General features: G+C 57.5%; 1 protein-coding gene across 1 annotated transcript in view; it reads right to left on the bottom strand.

Annotated features, from left to right (window-relative positions):
* Nucleotides 1–720: 720 nt before the first annotated feature.
* LOC139240333 (DNA repair protein XRCC1-like) overlaps nt 721–19670 on the bottom strand; it is a 19492-nt gene continuing 542 nt past the window's right edge. Inside the window, exons 2-8 of the mRNA XM_070868806.1 lie at nt 17386–17529; nt 15192–15363; nt 12041–12098; nt 7359–7498; nt 6033–6123; nt 3412–3487; nt 721–1364 (exon numbers count right to left, since the gene is read on the bottom strand). Coding sequence (XP_070724907.1) covers nt 1251–1364; nt 3412–3487; nt 6033–6123; nt 7359–7498; nt 12041–12098; nt 15192–15363; nt 17386–17529 — 795 coding nt within the window. The 3' untranslated portion in view covers nt 721–1250. The remainder of the gene's footprint in view (nt 1365–3411; nt 3488–6032; nt 6124–7358; nt 7499–12040; nt 12099–15191; nt 15364–17385; nt 17530–19670) is intronic.

Consider the following 19670-nt stretch of genomic DNA (forward strand, 5'->3'; position numbering starts at 1 on the left):
CCACCTGAGAGCGCAGATGTCTCATCTGAAAGATGGTCCCTCCGACAGTGCGGCACTCCCTCAGTACCGTCCCTCCGACAGTGCGGCACTCCCTCAGTACCGCCCCTCCGACAGTGCGGCACTCCCTCAATACCGTCCCTCCGACAGTGCGGCACTCCCTCAGTACCGCCCCTCCGACAGTGCGGCACTCCCTCAGTACTGCCCTCCGACAGTGCGGCACTCCCTCAGTACTGCCCCTCCGACAGTGCGGCACTCCCTCAGTACTGCACCTCCGACAGTGCGGCACTCCCTCAGTACTGCCCCTCCGACAGTGCGGCGCTCCCTCAGTACCGTCCCTCCGACAGTGCGGCGCTCCCTCAGTACTGCCCCTCCGACAGTGCGGTGCTCCCTCAGTACTGCCCCCCCGACAGTGCGGCACTCCCTCAGTACTGCCCCTCCGACAGCGCAGTACGGCACTCCCTCAGTACTGCCCCTCCGACAGTGCGGCACTCCCTCAGTACTGCCCCTCAGACAGTGCGGCACTCCCTCAGTACTGCCCCTCCAACAGTGCGGCACTCCCTCAGTACTGCCCCTCCGACAGTGCGGCACTCCCTCAGTACTGCCCCTCCGACAGTGCGGCACTCCCTCAGTACTGCCCCTCCGACAGTGCGGCGCTCCCTCAGTACTGCCCCTCCGACAGTGCGGCACTCCCTCAGCACTGCCCCTCCGACAGTACGGCGCTCCCTCAGTACTGCCCCTCCGACAGTGCGGCGCTCCCTCAGTACTGCCCCTCCGACAGTGCGGCGCTCCCTCAGCACTGCCCCTCCGACAGTGCGGCGTTCCCTCAGCACTGCCCCTCCGACAGTGCGGCGCTCCCTCAGCACTGCCCCTGGGAGTGACAGCCTGGATTTTGTGCTCAAGTCCCTGGAGCAGGACTGAAACCCACAACCTTCCGACCCAGAGGCGAGAGAGCGCGACCCACGGAGAAACGGCCGACACTACTGTCGGGGACATATAAATTTTTTCTTAAAAAGACGCAAAAATGTATATTTGTTTTTAAAAAAAACACACACGACACAATCAGACACAGCCTTGTTTCCGTTCGCGGGCAAGTGTCTCGGCCCTTCGCAGTGTGCTGTCGAGTCAATGACGTGGAGCCAGAGGGCCATCTCTGTCGGTTTTCCCCCCACCCCGCGCTCACCTCCGTCTGGTTTCGGCGGTGACAGAGATTAGGCCCCCAGGGCCGCCCCCCCCCCTGCCCCGAGCTCCTACTACAACTGCGGCACCACCACAAAGGGTTGGTGAGGCACCAGCCTCTGCTTCTCGTTGCAGACATACACCCAGCGCGGCTTGACGAAGGCCAGGTTCGCGTTCTCCATCAGTGCCTGTGCGGGGGAAAAGGGTTCAAAGGTCAGCGCGCGGGCAGTCTCGACAAACACACTGCTTTAAAAAAAAAAAATGGCGTCAAACTTTTAAATGCACCTGCCCGAGGCTGAACCAGACTGTTGGCAACCCCGGCGTTCTGTTGTTCCCCGAAATGAGCTTCCAGCCACATAGCCGTAAGATAGTTGCCCCCTCCGAAACATCGCCCGTCCCCCTCTCCACCCACCAACTCAGCTCATCCGCTGCAGAAGCCCTCGTCCGTTCCCTCCAGACTTGACGATTCCAACGCACTCCTGGCCGGCCTCCCACATTCTACCCGACGTAAACACGAGGTGATCCAAAACTCGGCTGCCCCCGTGTCCCAACTCACACCGAGTCCCACTCACCCATCACCCCCTGTGCTCGCTGACCCCCGTGTCCTAACTCGCACCGAGTCCCGCTCACCCATCACCCCCTGTGCTCACTGCCCCGTGTCCTAACTCACACCCAGAGTCCCGCTCACCCATCACCCCCTGTGCTCACTGACCCCGTGTCCTAACTCGCACCCAGTCCCGCTCACCCATCACCCCCTGTGCTCACTACCCCGTGTCCTAACTCGCACCCAGTCCCGCTCACCCATCACCCACTGTGCTCACTGACCCGTGTCCTAACTCACACCGAGTCCCACTCACCCATCACCCCCTGTGCTCACTACCCCGTGTCCTAACTCACACCGAGTCCCACTCACCCATCACCCACTGTGCTCACTGCCCCGTGTCCTAACTCACACCGAGTCCCACTCACCCATCACCCCCTGTGCTCACTACCCCGTGTCCTAACTCACACCGAGTCCCACTCACCCATCACCCACTGTGCTCACTGCCCCGTGTCCTAACTCGCACCGAGTCCCGCTCACCCATCACCCCCTGTGCTCACTGCCCCGTGTCCTAACTCGCACCGAGTCCCGCTCACCCATCACCCCCTGTGCTCACTGCCCCCGTGTCCTAACTCGCACCGAGTCCCACTCACCCATCACCCCTTGTGCTCGATGACCGACATTGGCTCGGCTCGATTTCAAAATTCTCATCCCGGTTTATAAATCCCTCCATGGCCCTCGCGCCTCCTTATCTCTAACCTCCTCCAGCCCCTACACCCCTCGCTACCTCTGTAACCTCCAGCCCCCACACCCCTCCCTATCTCTGTAACCCCCTCCAGTCCCTACACCCCCCTCTCCGAGATGTCTGCGCTCCTCTAATTCTGCCCTCCTGACCATCCCTGATTATAATCGCTCCACCATCGGTGGCCGTGCCTTCTGTTGCCTGGGCCCCAAGCTCTGGAACTCCCTCCCTAAACCTCTCCGCCTCTCTAAACCTCTCTCTCCTCCTTCAAGACGCTCCTTAAAACCGCGCTCTTTCACCCAGCTTTTGGTCACCTGCTGTAATTTCTTATGTGGCTCAGAATGGGCCTCCTCCTGTTCCTGTGTAACAGGCCCGAGGGGCTGAATGGGCCTCCTCCAGTTCCTGTGTAACAGGCTCGAGGGGCTGAATGGGCCTCCTCCTGTTCCTGTGTAACAGGCTCGAGGGGCTGAATGGGCCTCCTCCTGTTCCTGTGTAACAGGCTCGAGGGGCTGAATGGGCCTCCTCCTGTTCCTGTGTAACAGGCTCAAGGGGCTGAATGGGCCTCCTCCTGTTCCTGTGTAACAGGCTCGAGGGGCTGAATGGGCCCCCTCCTGTTCCTGTGTAACAGGCTCGAGGGGCTGAATGGGCCTCCTCCTGTTCCTGTGTAACAGGCTCGAGGGGCTGAATGGGCCTCCTCCTGTTCCTGTGTAACAGGCTCGAGGGGCTGAATGGGCCTCCTCCTGTTCCTGTGTAACAGGCTCGAGGGGCTGAATGGGCCTCCTCCTGTTCCTGTGTAACAGGCTCGAGGGGCTGAATGGGCCTCCTCCTGTTCCAACAAGTGAGCCAGGTGACGGGGCATAACTTCTGCCCCTTTGGCCGATCGGCTTGCGAGCACCATTGCATGACGCTGTGTGGCTCCAAGACGATTAACCTGCCCTGTCGCTCTCCTCACCTCATCGAACCTGTCGTCCCAATCCTCGGCAGTGACCACGAAGTTGACCGTGTCGTTCATGTACTCCTCCAGGTCCCTGCACAGAGAGGTGAAAGGTCACGCGTTAAGATGGGAGGCTTCATGATCAGCACAAGGCCCTCCGCAGGATACGGGGGCAAATCGGGGACCTGTCAAAACTTAACCAAGAAAAGGGTGGACTGGCCATAGAGGGAGTGCAGCGAAGGTTCACCAGACTGGTTCCTGGGATGGGGGGATTGTCCTATGAGGAGAGATTGAGTAGACCAGGCCTATACTCTGGAGTTTAGAAGAATGAGAGGCGATCTCATTGAAACACACCAGATTCTGAGGGGGATTGACAGGGTAGATACAGGGAGGGTGTTTCCCCCCGGGGCTGGGGGGTCTAGACCCAGGGGTCACACAGTCTCAGGATGAGGGGTCGGCCATTGAGGACTGAGATGAGGAGGAATTTCTTCACTCAGAGGGGGGTGAATCTTTGGAATTCTCTGCCCCAGAGGGCTGTGGGGGCTCAGTCGTTGAGTGTATTGAAGGCTGGGATCGAGAGATATTTGGAGTCTCGGGGAATCAAGGGATCGGGCGGGAAAGTGGAGTTGAGGTCGAAGGTCAGCCGCGATCTCATTGAATGGCGGAGCAGGCTCGAGGGGCCAATGGCCGACTCCTGCTCCTAATTGTTATGTTCTTAAAGTACATTTTAATGATCTATATACCTGAAGCCCCAAGTCACTTTAGACCTACTAGAGGGACTGCAGGTGGTTACAGAGATAGGGAGGGGTGTAAGGGCTGGAGGAGGTTAGAGATAGGGAGGGGTGTAGGGGCTGGAGGAGGTTAGAGATAGGGAGGGGTGTAGGGGCTGGAGGAGGTTACAGATAGGGAGGGGTGTAGGGGCTGGAGGAGGTTACAGAGATAGGGAGGGGTGTAGGGGCTGGAGGGGGTTACAGAGATAGGGAGGGGTGTAGGGGCTGGAGGAGGTTACAGAGATAGAGAGGGGTGTAGGGGCTGGAGGAGGTTAGAGATAGGGAGGGGTGTAGGGGCTGGAGGAGGTTACAGAGATAGGGAGGGGTGTAGGGGGTTACAGTGATAGGGAGGGGTGTAGGGGCTGGAGGAGGTTACAGAGATAGGGAGGGGTGTAGGGGCTGGAGGGGTTACAGAGATAGGGAGGGGAGTAGGGGCTGGAGGGGTTACAGAGATAGGGAGGGGTGTAGGGGCTGGAGGAGGTTAGAGATAGGGAGGGGTGTAGGGGCTGGAGGAGGTTACAGAGATAGGGAGGGGTGTAGGGGGTTACAGAGATAGGGAGGGGTGTAGGGGCTAGAGGAGGTTACAGAGATAGGGAGGGGTGTAGGGGGTTACAGAGATAGGGAGGGGTGTAGGGGCTAGAGGAGGTTACAGAGATAGGGAGGGGTGTAGGGGCTGGAGGGATTTGAAAAGCAGGATGAGAATTTTGAAATCGGGGTGTTGCTTAAACCGGAGCCAATGTAGGTCGGCTAGCACAGGGGGTGATGGGTGAGTGGGACTCGGTGTGAGTTAGGACACGGGGCAGTGAGCACAGGGGGTGATGGGTGAGTGGGACTCGGTGTGAGTTAGGACACAGGGCAGTGAGCACAGGGGGTGATGGGTGAGTGGGACTCGGTGTGAGTTAGGACACAGGGCAGTGAGCACAGGGGGTGATGGGTGAGTGGGACTGGGTGCGAGTTAGGACACGGGGCAGTGAGCACAGGGGGTGATGGGTGAGTGGGATTGGGTGCGAGTTAGGACACGGGGCAGTGAGCACAGGGGGTGATGGGTGAGCGGGACTCGGTGCGAGTTAGGACACGGGGCAGTGAGCACAGGGGGTGATGGGTGAGTGGGACTCGGTGTGAGTTAGGACATGGGACAGTGAGCACAGGGGGTGATGGGTGAGTGGGACTCGGTGTGAGTTAGGACATGGGGACAGTGAGCACAGGGGGTGATGGGTGAGTGGGACTCGGTGCGAGTTAGGACACGGGGGCAGTGAGCACAGTGGGTGATGGGTGAGCGGGACTCGGTGTGAGTTAGGACACGGGGGAAGTGAGCACAGGGGGTGATGGGTGAGTGGGACTGGGTGTGAGTTAGGACACAGGACAGAGAGCACAGGGGGTGATGGGTGAGCGGGACTCGGTGTGAGTTAGGACACGGGGGCAGTGAGCACAGGGGGCGATGGGTGAGTGGGACTGGGTGTGAGTTAGGACACGGGGCAGTGAGCACAGGGGGTGATGGGTGAGTGGGACTGGGTGTGAGTTAGGACACGGGGCAGTGAGCACAGGGGGTGATGGGTGAGTGGGACTCGGTGCGAGTTAGGACACGGGGCAGCGAGCACAGTGGGTGATGGGTGAACGGGACTCGGTGCGAGTTAGGACACGGGGTCAGTGAGCACAGGGGGTGATGGGTGAGTGGGACTCGGTGCGAGTTAGGACACGGGGCAGTGAGCACAGGGGGTGATGGGTGAGCGGGACTGGGTGTGAGTTAGGACACGGGGGCAGTGAGCACAGGGGGCGATGGGTGAGCGGGACTGGGTGCGAGTTAGGACACGTTCGAATTGCATGTACATTTTGAATCCAGACGATTTTGAAAGATAAAACGCCTCTCACCCGTTGAAGGCGGTGATGTATCGGGTCAGGATCCGGTGCTCATTATTGGGAAACTCCCCGTACAGGAGAAAGTGCTTCCCCATAAATAGGTCTGTGGAGAATAAAAGGGATAGAGTTACTGCCTGGCCTGGGTCCCTCGATAACGTCAGGAGCGTTGGTCGATGAAGTGGGACAGGTCACAGGTTCAATAAAGGCCAAGAATACCGGTCGTTCACCACAGGCCCAGTCCTCTGGGTCGTCAACTCTCGCCACACGACCAAGGCCCAGAAATCTCAGCCTCCCGCACGGAGTGTCTGGACCCCGGAAGGCCATTGCGAAAGCTGCTTTTCCGCGCTCAACGCGCTTGCGCTGAAAACCGGCTTTCCCGATCCGTCGAGTTCCGGCTCAACAAATCCTCCGCCTCTCGGGAATGACGTTATTCGCAGGGGCAAGGTTGCAATAATTACCCACCTCCTGCCCAGATGTCCTCAAAACTGTTGTGCCTGATAAAAGCTGGGCCCATCGCCCAGTCTTACAGGCGGTAGAGTTTTAAAACATACAAAAAAATACAACAGCATTTTAGAAACATATTTTGAGATGGTGCTCCCGAGGGAGCGCCGCACTGTCAGAGGGGCAGGACTGAGGGAGTGCCGCACTGTCGGAGGGGCAGTACTGAGGGAGCGCCGCACTGTCAGAGGGGCAGGACTGAGGGAGTGCCGCACTGTCGGAGGGGCAGTACTGAGGGAGTGCCGCACTGTCGGAGGGGCAGTACTGAGGGAGCGCCGCACTGTCGGAGGGGCAGTACTGAGGGAGTGCCGCACTGTCGGAGGGGCAGTACTGAGGGAGCGCCGCACTGTCGGAGGGGCAGTACTGAGGGAGCGCCGCACTGTCGGAGGGGCAGTACTGAGGGAGTGCCGCACTGTCGGAGGGGCAGTACTGAGGGAGTGCCGCACTGTCGGAGGGGCAGTACTGAGGGAGCGCCGCACTGTCGGAGGGGCAGTACTGAGGGAGTGCCGCACTGTCGGAGGGGCAGTACTGAGGGAGCGGCGCGCTGTCGGAGGGGCGGTACTGAGCTCCATATTCTCACCCCTCTCTGGGGTAAAGAAGTTTCTCCTGAATTCCCCATCGGGTTTATTAGTGACGGTCGTATACTGATGGCCCTGAGTTCTGGTCTCCCTCCAGAAGGAGAAACGTCCCGGGTTCAGGCCGAGGGGTCTGTTGCACCCACACCGTAAGTTGGCCGCCGCTCGCGCGCTGCCCGAGAACACGGGAGTGGGGAAAAACTTGCCCCGTGACCGAATCCGAGTCCTTCGCCCCCGCCGGAGGGGGCCGGCCAAAGGGACTCACCGGGGAGCTCAGGGATGGGCATGTCACAGTCTGCTCTGGTATCCTCCTCCCGGTCCGTGTTCTCGTCCGTCGATCCCGCGTAAGGGTCGCTCTCCTGCTCCTTCACCATCTTGTGTTTCCTTTGGTGATGTTCCTGCACCCTGAACAGAGACAATGGGGGGGGGCGGGGGTCAGAAGGTTAGAGGTCACGGCAACCGATGGAATCGCTCGAACAGAGCGTCTCGCCAAACAAAGACGTGCATTCACATAGCGCCTTTCACGCCCACCGGACGTCACCTTCGCAGCTAGTGAAGTGCTTTTGGAGTGCGGTCACTGTTGTAAACGCGGCAGCCGATTTGCGCACAGCAAGCTCCCACACACAGCGATGTGATAATGACCCGGATCATCGGTTTTTTTCTGATTGAGGGGTAAATATTGGCCCCAGGACACCGGGGAGAACTCCCCCTGCTCTTCTTCCAAATAGTGGCCCCGGGATCTTTTACATCCACCGGAGAGGGCAGACGGGGCCTCGGTTTAACGTCTCATCCGAAAGACGGCACCTCTGACAGTGCGGCACTCCCTCAGTACTGCCCCTCCGACAGCGCAGTATGGCACTCCCTCAGTACTGCCCCTCCAACAGCGCAGTGCGGCACTCCATCAGTACTGCCCCTCCGACAGTGCGGCGCTCCCTCAGTACTGCCCCTCCGACAGCGCAGTGCGGCACTCCCTCAGTACTGCCCCTCTGACAGCGCAGTACGGCACTCCCTCAGTACTGCCCCTCTGACAGCGCAGTACGGCACTCCCTCAGTACTGCCCCTCCAACAGTGCGGCACTCCCTCAGTACTGCCCCTCCGACAGCGCAGTACGGCGCTCCCTCAGTACTGCCCCTCCGACAGCGCAGTGCGGCACTCCCTCAGTACTGCCCCTCCGACAGCGCAGTACGGCACTCCCTCAGTACTGCCCCTCCGACAGCGCAGTACGGCACTCCCTCAGTACTGCCCCTCCGACAGCGCAGTACAGCACTCCCTCAGTACTGCCCCTCCGACAGCGCAGTACGGCACTCCCTCAGTACTGCCCCTCCGACAGCGCAGTACGGCACTCCCTCAGTACTGCCCCTCCGACAGTGCGGGGCTCCACAATCTCTGACCTCGTCCATCAGTCTATTACGGGGGTAGCTTGTCCAAGGTTCCTTTTGAAAACGTAGATAGATAAATTCTGGAGAGAAGTATTGATCGGTAGAGAGCTGTGGCACAGGTGGGAGTGCCTTCAGGAGAGCTCCGATTGAGCAAACTGGAGAAGGGGCTTGGAGGAGGCTTAAAAAGAATTAAAAAAAACAGATCTCTGCCTGATCAACAGCCCCAGCGACATCACCGAGGTATCGCTGCAGTGAGTACGAGAATTGCTCTCGAGTACCGATGTGGGTGTTGAAATTGTGCAGGACGCACTCTCGAGAAGGGAACTAAAAAGTGCAGATCAAAAGTAAAATAAAAATGCAGTTTCAAGTTAAAAGGATTCTCGACATATTTTCCCCCCCGCAAGTCCCCGCCACAAACTCCGTTCCCCAGGCCCCCGACCCCCTCCCTCGCCCCAACTCCTGTCTGAGGCTGAACCAACCTCGCTCTCATATCTGACCCTGAAATGAGCTTCCGGCCACATACCCGCAGCATAACTAAACCCGCCTGTTTCCCCCTCCGTAACATCGCCCGTCTCCACCCCCTGCCTCAGCTCATCCGCTGCTGAAACCCTCATCCCTGCCTCCGTTACCTCCAGACTTGACCATTCCAACACACTCCTGGCCGGCCTCCCACATTCTACCCCACGTAAACTAGAGGTGATCCAAAACTCGGCTGTCCCCATGTCCTGACTTGCACCGAGTCCCACTCACCCATCACCCCCTGTGCTCACTGTCCCCGTGTCCTGACTCGCACCGAGTCCCACTCACCCATCACCCCCTGTGCTCACTGCCCAGTGTCCTAACTCACACCGAGTCCCACTCACCCATCACCCCCTGTGCTCACTGCCCCCGTGTCCTAACTCACACCGAGTCCCATTCACCCATCACCCCCTGTGCTCACTGCCCAGTGTCCTAACTCACACCCAGTCCCACTCACCCATCACCCACTGTGCTCACTGCCCCCGTGTCCTAACTCACACCCAGTCCCACTCACCCATCACCCACTGTGCTCACTGCCCCCGTGTCCTAACTCACACCGAGTCCCACTCACCCATCACCCCCTGTGCTCACTGCCCAGTGTTCTAACTCACACCGAGTCCCACTCACCCATCACCCCCTGTGCTCACTGCCCCCGTGTCCTAACTCACACCGAGTCCCACTCACCCATCACCCCCTGTGCTCACTGCCCCCGTGTCCTAACTCACACCGGGTCCCACTCACCCATCACCCCCTGTGCTCACTGCCCCGTGTCCTAACTCACACCCAGTCCCACTCACCCATCACCCCCTGTGCTCACTGCCCAGTGTCCTAACTCACACCGAGTCCCACTCACCCATCACCCCCTGTGCTCACTGCCCCCGTGTCCTAACTCACACCGAGTCCCACTCACCCATCACCCCCTGTGCTCACTGCCCCCGTGTCCTAACTCACACCGAGTCCCACTCACCCATCACCCCCTGTGCTCACTGCCCCCGTGTCCTAACTCACACCGAGTCCCACTCACCCATCACCCCCTGTGCTCACTGCCCCGTGTCCTAACTCACACCCAGTCCCACTCACCCATCACCCCCTGTGCTCACTGCCCCCGTGTCCTAACTCACACCGAGTCCCACTCACCCATCACCCCCTGTGCTCACTGCCCCCGTGTCCTAACTCACACCGAGTCCCGCTCACCCATCACCCCCTGTGCTCACTGACCCCGTGTCCTAACTCGCACCCAGTCCCACTCACCCATCACCCGCTGTGCTCACTGCCCTGTGTCCTAACTCACACTGAGTCCCACTCACCCATCACCCCCTGTGCTCACTGCCCCGTGTCCTAACTCACACCGAGTCCCGTTCACCCATCACCCCCTGTGCTCACTGCCCCATGTCCTAACTCACACCAAGTCCCACTCACCCATCACCCCCTGTGCTCGCTAACCTACATTGGCTCCCGGTTAAGCAATGCCTCGATTTCAAAACTCTCATCCTTCTTTTCAAATCCCTCCAGCCCCTACACCCCCTCCCCATCTCTGTAACCTCCTCCAGCCCCACATCATGTCCGTGCCGGCCGACCAACAGCTACCCAGCCTAATCCCATTTTCCCGCTCTGGGTCCGTAGCCCTGTAGGTTACTGCACTTCAAGTGTACATCCAGGTACTGTTTAAATGTGGTGAGGGTTTCTGCCCCTTCAGGCCATGAGTTCCAGACCCTCACCACCCTCTGGGTGAAGACATTTCCCTCAAATCCCCTCTAAACCTCCCCCTAATTACTTTCAATCTGTGCCCCCTGATTGTTGACCCCTCTGCCAAGGGAAACAGGTCCTTCCTATCCACTCTATCCAGGCCCCTCATCATTTTATACACCTCAATCAGGTCTCCCCTCAGCCTCCTCTGTTCCAAAGTAAACAACCCCAGCCGATCCAATCTTTCCTCATCGCTAAAACTCTCCAGTCCCGGCAACATCCTGGTAAATCTCCTCTGTACCCTCTCCAGTGCAACATCCTGGTAAATCTCCTCTGCACCCTCTCCAGTGCAACATCCTGGTAAATCTCCTCTGCACCCTCTCCAGTGCAACATCCTGGTAAATCTCCTCTGCACCCTCTCCAGTGCAACATCCTGGTAAATCTCCTCTGCACCCTCTGCAGTGCAACATCCTGGTAAATCTCCTCTGCACCCTCTGCAGTGCAACATCCTGGTAAATCTCCTCTGCACCCTCTGCAGTGCAACATCCTGGTAAATCTCCTCTGCACCCTCTGCAGTGCAACATCCTGGTAAATCTCCTCTGCACCCTCTCTAGTGCAACATCCTGGTAAATCTCCTCTGCACCCTCTGCAGTGCAACATCCTGGTAAATCTCCTCTGCACCCTCTCCAGTGCAATCACATCGTTCCTGTAATGTGGTGACCAGACCTGCACGCAGTACTCCAGCTGTGGGCTAACCAGTGTTTTATACAGTTCAAGCATAACCTCCCCTGCTCTTGTATTCCAAGCCTCAGCCAATAAAGGCAAGCATCCCGTATGCCTTCTTAACCCCCTTATCCACCTGGCCTGCGACCTTCAGGGATCTGTGGACCTGCTCTCCAAGGTTCCTCTGTTCCTCTACACTTCTCAGTGTAGGACCATCTAACGTGTGTTCCCTTGCCTTGTTCGCCCACCCCAAATGCATTCGCTCACACTTCTCCCCATTGAACTCCATTTGCCACTGCTCTGCCCACCTGACCGGTCCAGCGAGGTCCTCCTGCAGGCTACAGACGAAGGCTTCCTCGGAGCAAACGTTGGACCACCACACCCAAGCCGTCTCCAGAGAATACGGTCGCGACACCAGCAAAGACCGGCCGAGCCAGGCCGACCGGAACAAACCGCCACCCCAGGTCCATACCCCCGTCCCAGCAACCACCTGTGACAGACTGTGGGCCTCGCACTGGTCTCTCCTCGAGTCACTCGAGAACCCACTCGCGCGTGGAAGCAACTCGCCCTCGACTCGGGCGGGACTCGCGAGAGAGATGTTGCTCTGCCAATGGGGCGAGGAATTGCTCAAAGCACCTACCTCTTGAGTTCATCCTCCGTGTCACAGCCAGAGTCATCTTCGAAACTCTTCCCACCAACTGGTCACACACACACACACACAAACAACATGAAGCAAAAGAGTGAGTTTGCGCTCTTCCACACGTTAAGACCACGAGTCAAAAACAAACGCAAACTCCGCCTTAAAAGCACAGAATTCATTTGTTCCATTTCACGGTGTGTATTTTCTGGGAAATAGCAACATAGACGACACAGTATGAAACAAACAAAGCCCTCGACTTTCGGAAATCTGTCCAAAATAAAAAAAAAAAACAGGACTGAAGGGTTGACATAGAGAAGATATTTTCACTCGGGGAGGGGGAGTGGGAGAGGAGAACTGGGGGGGCCATCAATATAAGATAGTCACCAATAGCATCACACACCATCCCTCGACTTGGGAAATATATCGGCCGTTCCTTCATCGTGGCTGGGTCACAATCCCGGAACTCCCTCCCCGACAGCACTGTGGGAGCACCTTCACCACACGGACTGCAGCGGTTCAAGAAGGCGGCTCACCACCACCTTCACAAGGGGCGACGAGGGAATGGGCGATAAATGCCGGCCTTGGCCAGCGACCGCCCACGTCCCAGGAACAAATATTTCTCTTAAATCCAAGGGGGAATTCAGGAGAAACTTCTTTACCCAGAGAGGGGTGACAATGTGGAGCTCGCTCCCACAGGGAGGGGTTGAGGTGAATAGTATCGAGGCATTTAAGGGGAGGCTGGACAAGTATACGGGGGAGAAGGGAATAGAGGGTTATGGTGATAGAGTTAGATGGGGAAAGACGGGAGGGGGCTCGAGTGGGGCATAAACACCGGCCTGGACTGGTTGGGCCGAACGGCCTGTGCCTCGGGTTTAATGTCTCATCTGAAAGTACAGCGCTCCCTCGGTACTGCCCCTCCGACAGCGCAGTACGGCGCTCCCTCAGTACCGCCCCTCCGACAACGCAGTGCGGCGCTCCCTCAGTACTGCCCCTCCGACAGCGCAGTACGGCGCTCCCTCAGTACCGCCCCTCCGACAGCGCAGTACGGCGCTCCCTCAGTACTGCCCCTCCGACAGTGCGGCGCTCCCTCAGTACTGCCCCTCCGACAGCGCAGTGCGGCGCTCCCTCAGTACTGCCCCTCCGACAGTGCGGCGCTCCCTCAGTACTGCCCCTCCGACAGTGCGGCGCTCCCTCAGTACCACCCCTCCGACAGTGCGGCGCTCCCTCAGTACTGCCCCTCCGACAGTGGGCGCTCCCTCAGTACTGCCCCTCCGACAGTGCGGCGCTCCCTCAGTACTGCCCCTCCGACAGTGGGCGCTCCCTCAGTACTACCCCTCCGACAGTGCGGCGCTCCCTCAGTACTGCCTCTCCGACAGTGCGGCGCTCCCTCAGTACTGCCCCTCCAGTTGTGCTCGAGTCCCTGGAGTGGGACTCGAACCCACAGCCTTCTGACTCCGAGGCGAGAGAGATTGCTGCCCACTGAGCCACGGCTGACACAGGAATACGAATCAAGAATAATAATTACAGCGCGTGCTTGGGGAATCTTCGGGCTGTTTGCGAGGTCCCTCTCGAATTGTCAACTGGAAGCCACTAAGCACAAAGCAACCAACTCCTTACAACCCTCTCGGCACTCTGCATTTGCATATAGATTGAAAACGTGATCAATTGCTTTAATCGCAATTATTCTCATTGAGCGAGTTCGTATCAGCAGATGAAAGGGGAGGGGGTCTGTGTGCATGTACATCTCCTCCAATCATATGCCCCCTTCTTGGATCTGGTAGCTAGCAACTTGCTGGGGGAACTAGTCAAAACATACCCAAGGAAGGATACACTTGACTTCGGGAAGTGCAACCAAGGTGCACCGGACTGATATTTAAATGGAGAAAGATTGCAAAGTGCTGCAGTACAGCGGGACCTGGGGGTACTTGTGCATGAAACACAAAAGGATAGTATGCAGGTACAGCAAGTGATCAGGAAGGCCAATGGAATCTTGGCCTTTATTGCAAAGGGGATGGAGTATAAAAGCAGGGAAGTCTTGCTCCAGTTATACAGGGTATTGGTGAGGCCACACCTGGAGTACTGCGTGCAGTTTTGGTTTCCATATTTACGAAAGGATATACTTGCTTTGGAGGCAGTTCAGAGAAGGTTCACTCGGTTGATTCCGGGGATGAGGGGGTTGACTTATGAGGAAAGGTTGAGGAGGTTGGGCCTCTACTCATTGGAGTTCAGAAGAATGAGAGGTGATCTTATCGAAACGTATCAGATTATGAGGGGGCTCGACAAGTTGGATGCAGAGAGGATGTTTCCACTGATGGGGGAGACTAGAACTAGGGGGCATGGTCTTAGAATAAGGGGCCGCCCATTTAAAACTGAGATGAGGAGGAATTTCTTCTCTCAGAGGGTTGTGAACCTGTGGAATTCTCTGCCCCAGAGAGCTGTGGAGGCTGGGTCATTGAATATATTTAAGGTGGAGATAGAGAGATTTTTGAGCGATAAGGGAGTGAAGGGTTATGGGGAGCGGGCGGGGAAGTGGAGCTGAGTCCATGATCGGATCAGCCATGATCGTATTAAATGGTGGAGCAGGCTCGAGGGGCCGAATGGCCAACTCCTGCTCCTATTTCTTATGTTCTTATTCCTGGGATGGGGGGATTGTCCTATGAGGAGAGATTGAGCAGACCGGGCCGATATTCTCTGGAGTTTAGAAGAATGCGAGGTGATCTCATTGAAACACACCAGATTCTGAGGGGGAGTGATAGGGTAGATGCAGGGAGGGTGTTTCCCCCCCCCCGGGCTGGGGAGTCTAGAACCAGGGGTCACACAGTCTCAGGATAAGGGGTCGGCCATTGAGGACTGAGATGAGGAGGAATTTTTTCACTCGGAGGGGGGTGAATCTTTGGAATTCTCTGCCCCAGAGGGCTGGGGAGGCTCAGTCGTTGGGTATATACAAGGCAGGGATCGAGGGGTTTTTGGAGTCTCAGGGAATCGAGGGATCGGGCGGGAAAGTGGAGTTGAGGTCGAAGGTCAGCCGTGATCTCATTGAATGGCGGAGCAGGCTCGAGGGGCCAAAATGGCCGACTCCTGCTCCTAATTCTCTCTTCCGCCACCAACACCCCCCACCCCCCCCCCCCACACATGTTCCAAAGAATCCTACCTGGCACATCTTCATCCGTCGAACCCTCGTAATCCTCGTCCGGAGTGAGTGGCCTGGGGTTGCTGCGGGAGGTGCTGGGCCCGAGGCCCTCCTGGCTTGGCCGGCGGGGCTCCTTCCTGGGGGAGGGTCTGTGCTCCTTGGCCGGGGCCTTGCGGGGCAGATCCGGAGACCCCTGCAGCGGGCGGAGAGCGAGGGTCAGACCGAGACCCCACCAAGCTCAGCCGGCGGGCCGAGAGAGACACACACACACACACAGCACCCCCCACCCCACCGTAAGATGCACCAATTTATTTTTGAAACAAGGCACAGGAAGAGGCCACAGACAAACTATGTTTTAAAGTAGAACCTGTGGGGCTACCTGGGAGGGGAACAGGCCCCAAGCCTGAGGCAAATGGTGAATCATCACCCATTAAAAGCAATCTCTGTGATCAAGGAATGAAACTTCGTTATGTATACAAAGATGTCGATACCCCAGAGACTACCAAGTCTGCAAGAAAACCAGGAGTGCAAAGGACCCTGCGAAATGCACATTTTTGGATAACGGGGCATTCAGGATAAGGAGTTATTTTTTTTGCACTGTCGACTCCGTGTGCAAATTAGTAGCCATTGAAAAACTCCCATCACCACAGCCAGTTAAACAGATCACCACGTCGCCCCAGGCGCATTAATCGGACCCCGGCCCAGCAGGAAACTTATTCATACTCTACGGGCGAGAAGCAGCTCAGCAGAAGGAGGACAGGAAGACAGGAGGAGTGCAGGCAACACAGGAAGAAACAGGGAGCAGGCACGGAAGGGAAGGAACAGGCACTGCAGAGAACGGCCAGAAGAACCAACAGGTCACGGAACCAACGACCACGAACCTACAATAGCTACAGCCAGGAATGGCGATTGTATGTCTTCGGTCAATTTCTCGCAGAAGTCTAGACCTGTAGTTTTTAAGTCGTTTTTTTGTTGCCTAATAAAACGGACACTGGGTTAAGCCTAAAATATTGTGCCACGTGCTGTTCTTTCCCAGTATAAGTTCCGATCTAAGAAGCAGAGTAGTGAGAAAAACAAACACCCTACAATGGCCACCCAGGGCGAGGGGGACCCACATACACATCCACAGACCCCCCCCCCGGGGTGATCACAGAAATTTACAACACAGGAGACCATTTCGGCCCATCGTGTCCATGCCGGCCGACCAAGAGCTACCCGGCCTAAATCCACTTTCCCGCTCTGGGTCCGTAGCCCTGTAGGTTACGGCACTTCAGGTGCACATCCAGGTACTGTTTAAATGTGGTAAGGGTTTCTGCCTCTACCACCCTTTCAGGGATGATGTCAGGAAGCACTTCTTCACACAAAGGAGAGTGGGAATCGGGAACCACTTCCTCCTTCAAGACGTTCCTTAAAACCGCCCTCTTTGACCAAGCTTTTGGTCACCTGCTGTCATTTCTTATGTGACTCAGAATGGGCCTCCTCCTGTTCCTGTGTAACAGGCTCGAGGGGCTGAATGGGCCTCCTCCTGTTCCTGTGTAACAGGCTCGAGGGGCTGAATGGGCCTCCTCCTGTTCCTGTGTAACAGCCTCGAGGGGCTGAATGGACCTCCTCCTGTTCCTGTGTAACAGGCTCCTGGGGCTGAATGGGCCTCCTCCTGTTCCTGTGTAACAGGCTCGAGGGGCTGAATGGGCCTCCTCCTGTTCCTGTGTAACAGGCTCCTGGGGCTGAATGGGCCTCCTCCTGTTCCTGTGTAACAGCCTCGAGGGGCTGAATGGACCTCCTCCTGTTCCTGTGTAACAGCCTCGAGGGGCTGAATGGACCTCCTCCTGTTCCTGTGTAACAGGCTCCTGGGGCTGAATGGGCCTCCTCCTGTTCCTGTGTAACAGGCTCGAGGGGCTGAATGGGCCTCCTCCTGTTCCTGTGTAACAGGCTCCTGGGGCTGAATGGGCCTCCTCCTGTTCCTGTGTAACAGGCTCGAAGGGCTGATTGGGCCGCCTCCTGTTCCTGTGTAACAGGCTCGAGGGGCTGAATGGGCCTCCTCCTGTTCCTGTGTAACAGGCTCGAGGGACTGAATGGGCCTCCTCCTGTTCCTGTGTAACAGGCTCGAGGGGCTGAATGGGCCTCCTCCTGTTCCTGTGTAACAGGCTCCTGGGGCTGAATGGGCCTCCTCCTGTTCCTGTAATTCCTACGGATATGCATTTATACAAGATCATACCTGTTTCTCTGAAGCAGCCTCAGGTCGAATTGAAAGACGGCCTGTTAAATCCACATCCTCCTCCTCCTCCTCGGCCTCTGAGCCTTCACTGCTCGATTCAGGACCATCCAACAAGTAGCTATTCCAGATTAGATAAAGGAACAGCTTTTAAACAGAGACACTGTCATTCTTTCCTTATTATTGGCCATTTTCAGGACAAGGCATCGCCCATCACTAATTGCCCTCGAGAAGGTTCGGACTGGTCAGGTGGGCAGAACAGTGGCAAATGGAGTTTAATGCGGAGAAGTGTGAGGTAATGCATTTGGGGAGGGCTAACAAGGCAAGGGAATACATGTTAAATTGTAGGACACTGAGAAGTGTAGATGAACAGAGGGACCTGGGAGTGTAGTTCCACAGATCCCTGAAGGTAGCAGGCCAGGTGGATAAGGTGGTTAAGAAGGCATACGGGATACTTGCCTTTATTGGCCGAGGCATGGAATACAAGAGCAGGGAGGTTATACTTGAACTGTATAAAACACTGGTTAGGCCACAGCTGGAGTACTGCGTGCAGGTCTGGTCACCACATTACAGGAAGGATGTGATTGCACTGGAGAGGGTGCAGAGGAGATTTACCTGGATGTTGCACTGGAGAGGGTACAGAGGAGATTTACCAGGATGTTGCACTGGAGAGGGTGCAGAGGAGATTTACCAGGATGTTGCCGGGACTGGAGAGTTTTAGCGATGAGGAAAGATTGGATAGGCTGGGGTTGTTTACTTTGGAACAGAGGAGGCTGAGGGGAGACCTGATTGAGGTGTGTAAAATGATGAGGGGCCTGGATAGAGTGGATAGGAAGGACCTGTTTCCCTTGGCAGAGGGGTCAACAACCAGGGGGCACAGATTGAAAGTAATTGGGGGGAGGTTTAGAGGGGATTTGAGGGGAAATGTCTTCACCCAGAGGGCGGTGGGGGTCTGGGGTGGAACTCACGGCCTGAAAGGGTGGTAGAGGCAGAAACCCTCACCACATTTAAACAGTACCTGGATGTACACTTGAAGTGCTGTAACCTACAGGGCTACGGACCCAGAGCGGGAAAGTGGGATTAGGCTGGGTAGCTCTTGGTCGGCCGGCACGGACACGATGGGCCGAAATGGCCTCCTCCCGCGCCGTAAATCTCGGTGATTGTACGAAGGTGGTGCTGAGCCTCCTTCTTGAACCGCTGCAGTCCGTGTGGTGAAGGTGCTCCCACAGTGCTGTTAGGGAGGGAGTTCCGGGATTGTGACCCAGCCACGATGAAGGAACGGCCGATATATTTCCCAGTCGAGGGATGGTGTGTGTGTGACTGGGAGGGGAACGTGGAGGGGGTGGTGTTCCCATGGACCTGCTGCCCTGGTCCTTCGAGGCGGGTAGAGGCCGCGGGTTTGGGAGGTGCTGCCGAAGAAGCCTTGGCGAGTTGCCGCGGTGCATCTTGTAGACGGTGCACACCGCAGCCACGGTGCGCCGGTGGTGGAGGGAGTGAGTGTTGGAGGCGGTGGAGGGAGTGAGTGTTGGAGGTGGTGGAGGGAGGGAGTGTTGGAGGTGGTGGAGGGAGTGAGTGTTGGAGGTGGTGGAGGGAGTGAGTGTTGGAGGTGGTGGAGGGAGTGAGTGTTCGAGGTGGTGGAGGGAGTGAGTGTTGAAGGTGGTGGAGGGAGTGAGTGTTGGAGGTGGTGGAGGGAGTGAGTGTTGAAGGTGGTGGAGGGAGTGAGTGTTGAAGGTGGTGGAGGGAGTGAGTGTTGGAGGTGGTGGAGGGAGTGAGTGTTGAAGGTGGTGGAGGGAGTGAGTGTTGAAGGTGGTGGAGGGAGTGAGTGTTGAAGGTGGTGGAGGGAGTGAGTGTTGAAGGTGGTGGAGGGAGTGAGTGTTGAAGGTGGTGGGGAGCGTGGCCCATCGAGCGGGGTTTCTTTGTCCTGGAGGAACGGTACTGAGGGAGCGCCGCACTGTCGGAGGGGCAGTACTGAGGGAGTGCCGCACTGTCGGAGGGGCAGTACTGAGGGAGCCCCGCACTGTCGGAGGGGCAGTACTGAGGGAGCGCCGCACTGTCGGAGGGGCGGTACTGAGGGAGCGCCGCACTGTCGGAGGGGCGGTACTGAGGGAGTGCCGCACTGTCGGAGGGGCAGTACTGAGGGAGTGCCGCACTGTCGGAGGGGCGGTACTGAGGGAGCCCCGCACTGTCGGAGGGGCGGTACTGAGGGAGCCCCGCACTGTCGGAGGGGCAGTACTGAGGGAGCGCCGCACTGTCGGAGGGGCAGTACTGAGGGAGCCCCGCACTGTCGG

The sequence above is a fragment of the Pristiophorus japonicus genome, chromosome 31, assembly GCF_044704955.1.
Source record: "Pristiophorus japonicus isolate sPriJap1 chromosome 31, sPriJap1.hap1, whole genome shotgun sequence".
In the NCBI taxonomy this organism is placed as follows: Eukaryota; Metazoa; Chordata; class Chondrichthyes; family Pristiophoridae; genus Pristiophorus; species Pristiophorus japonicus.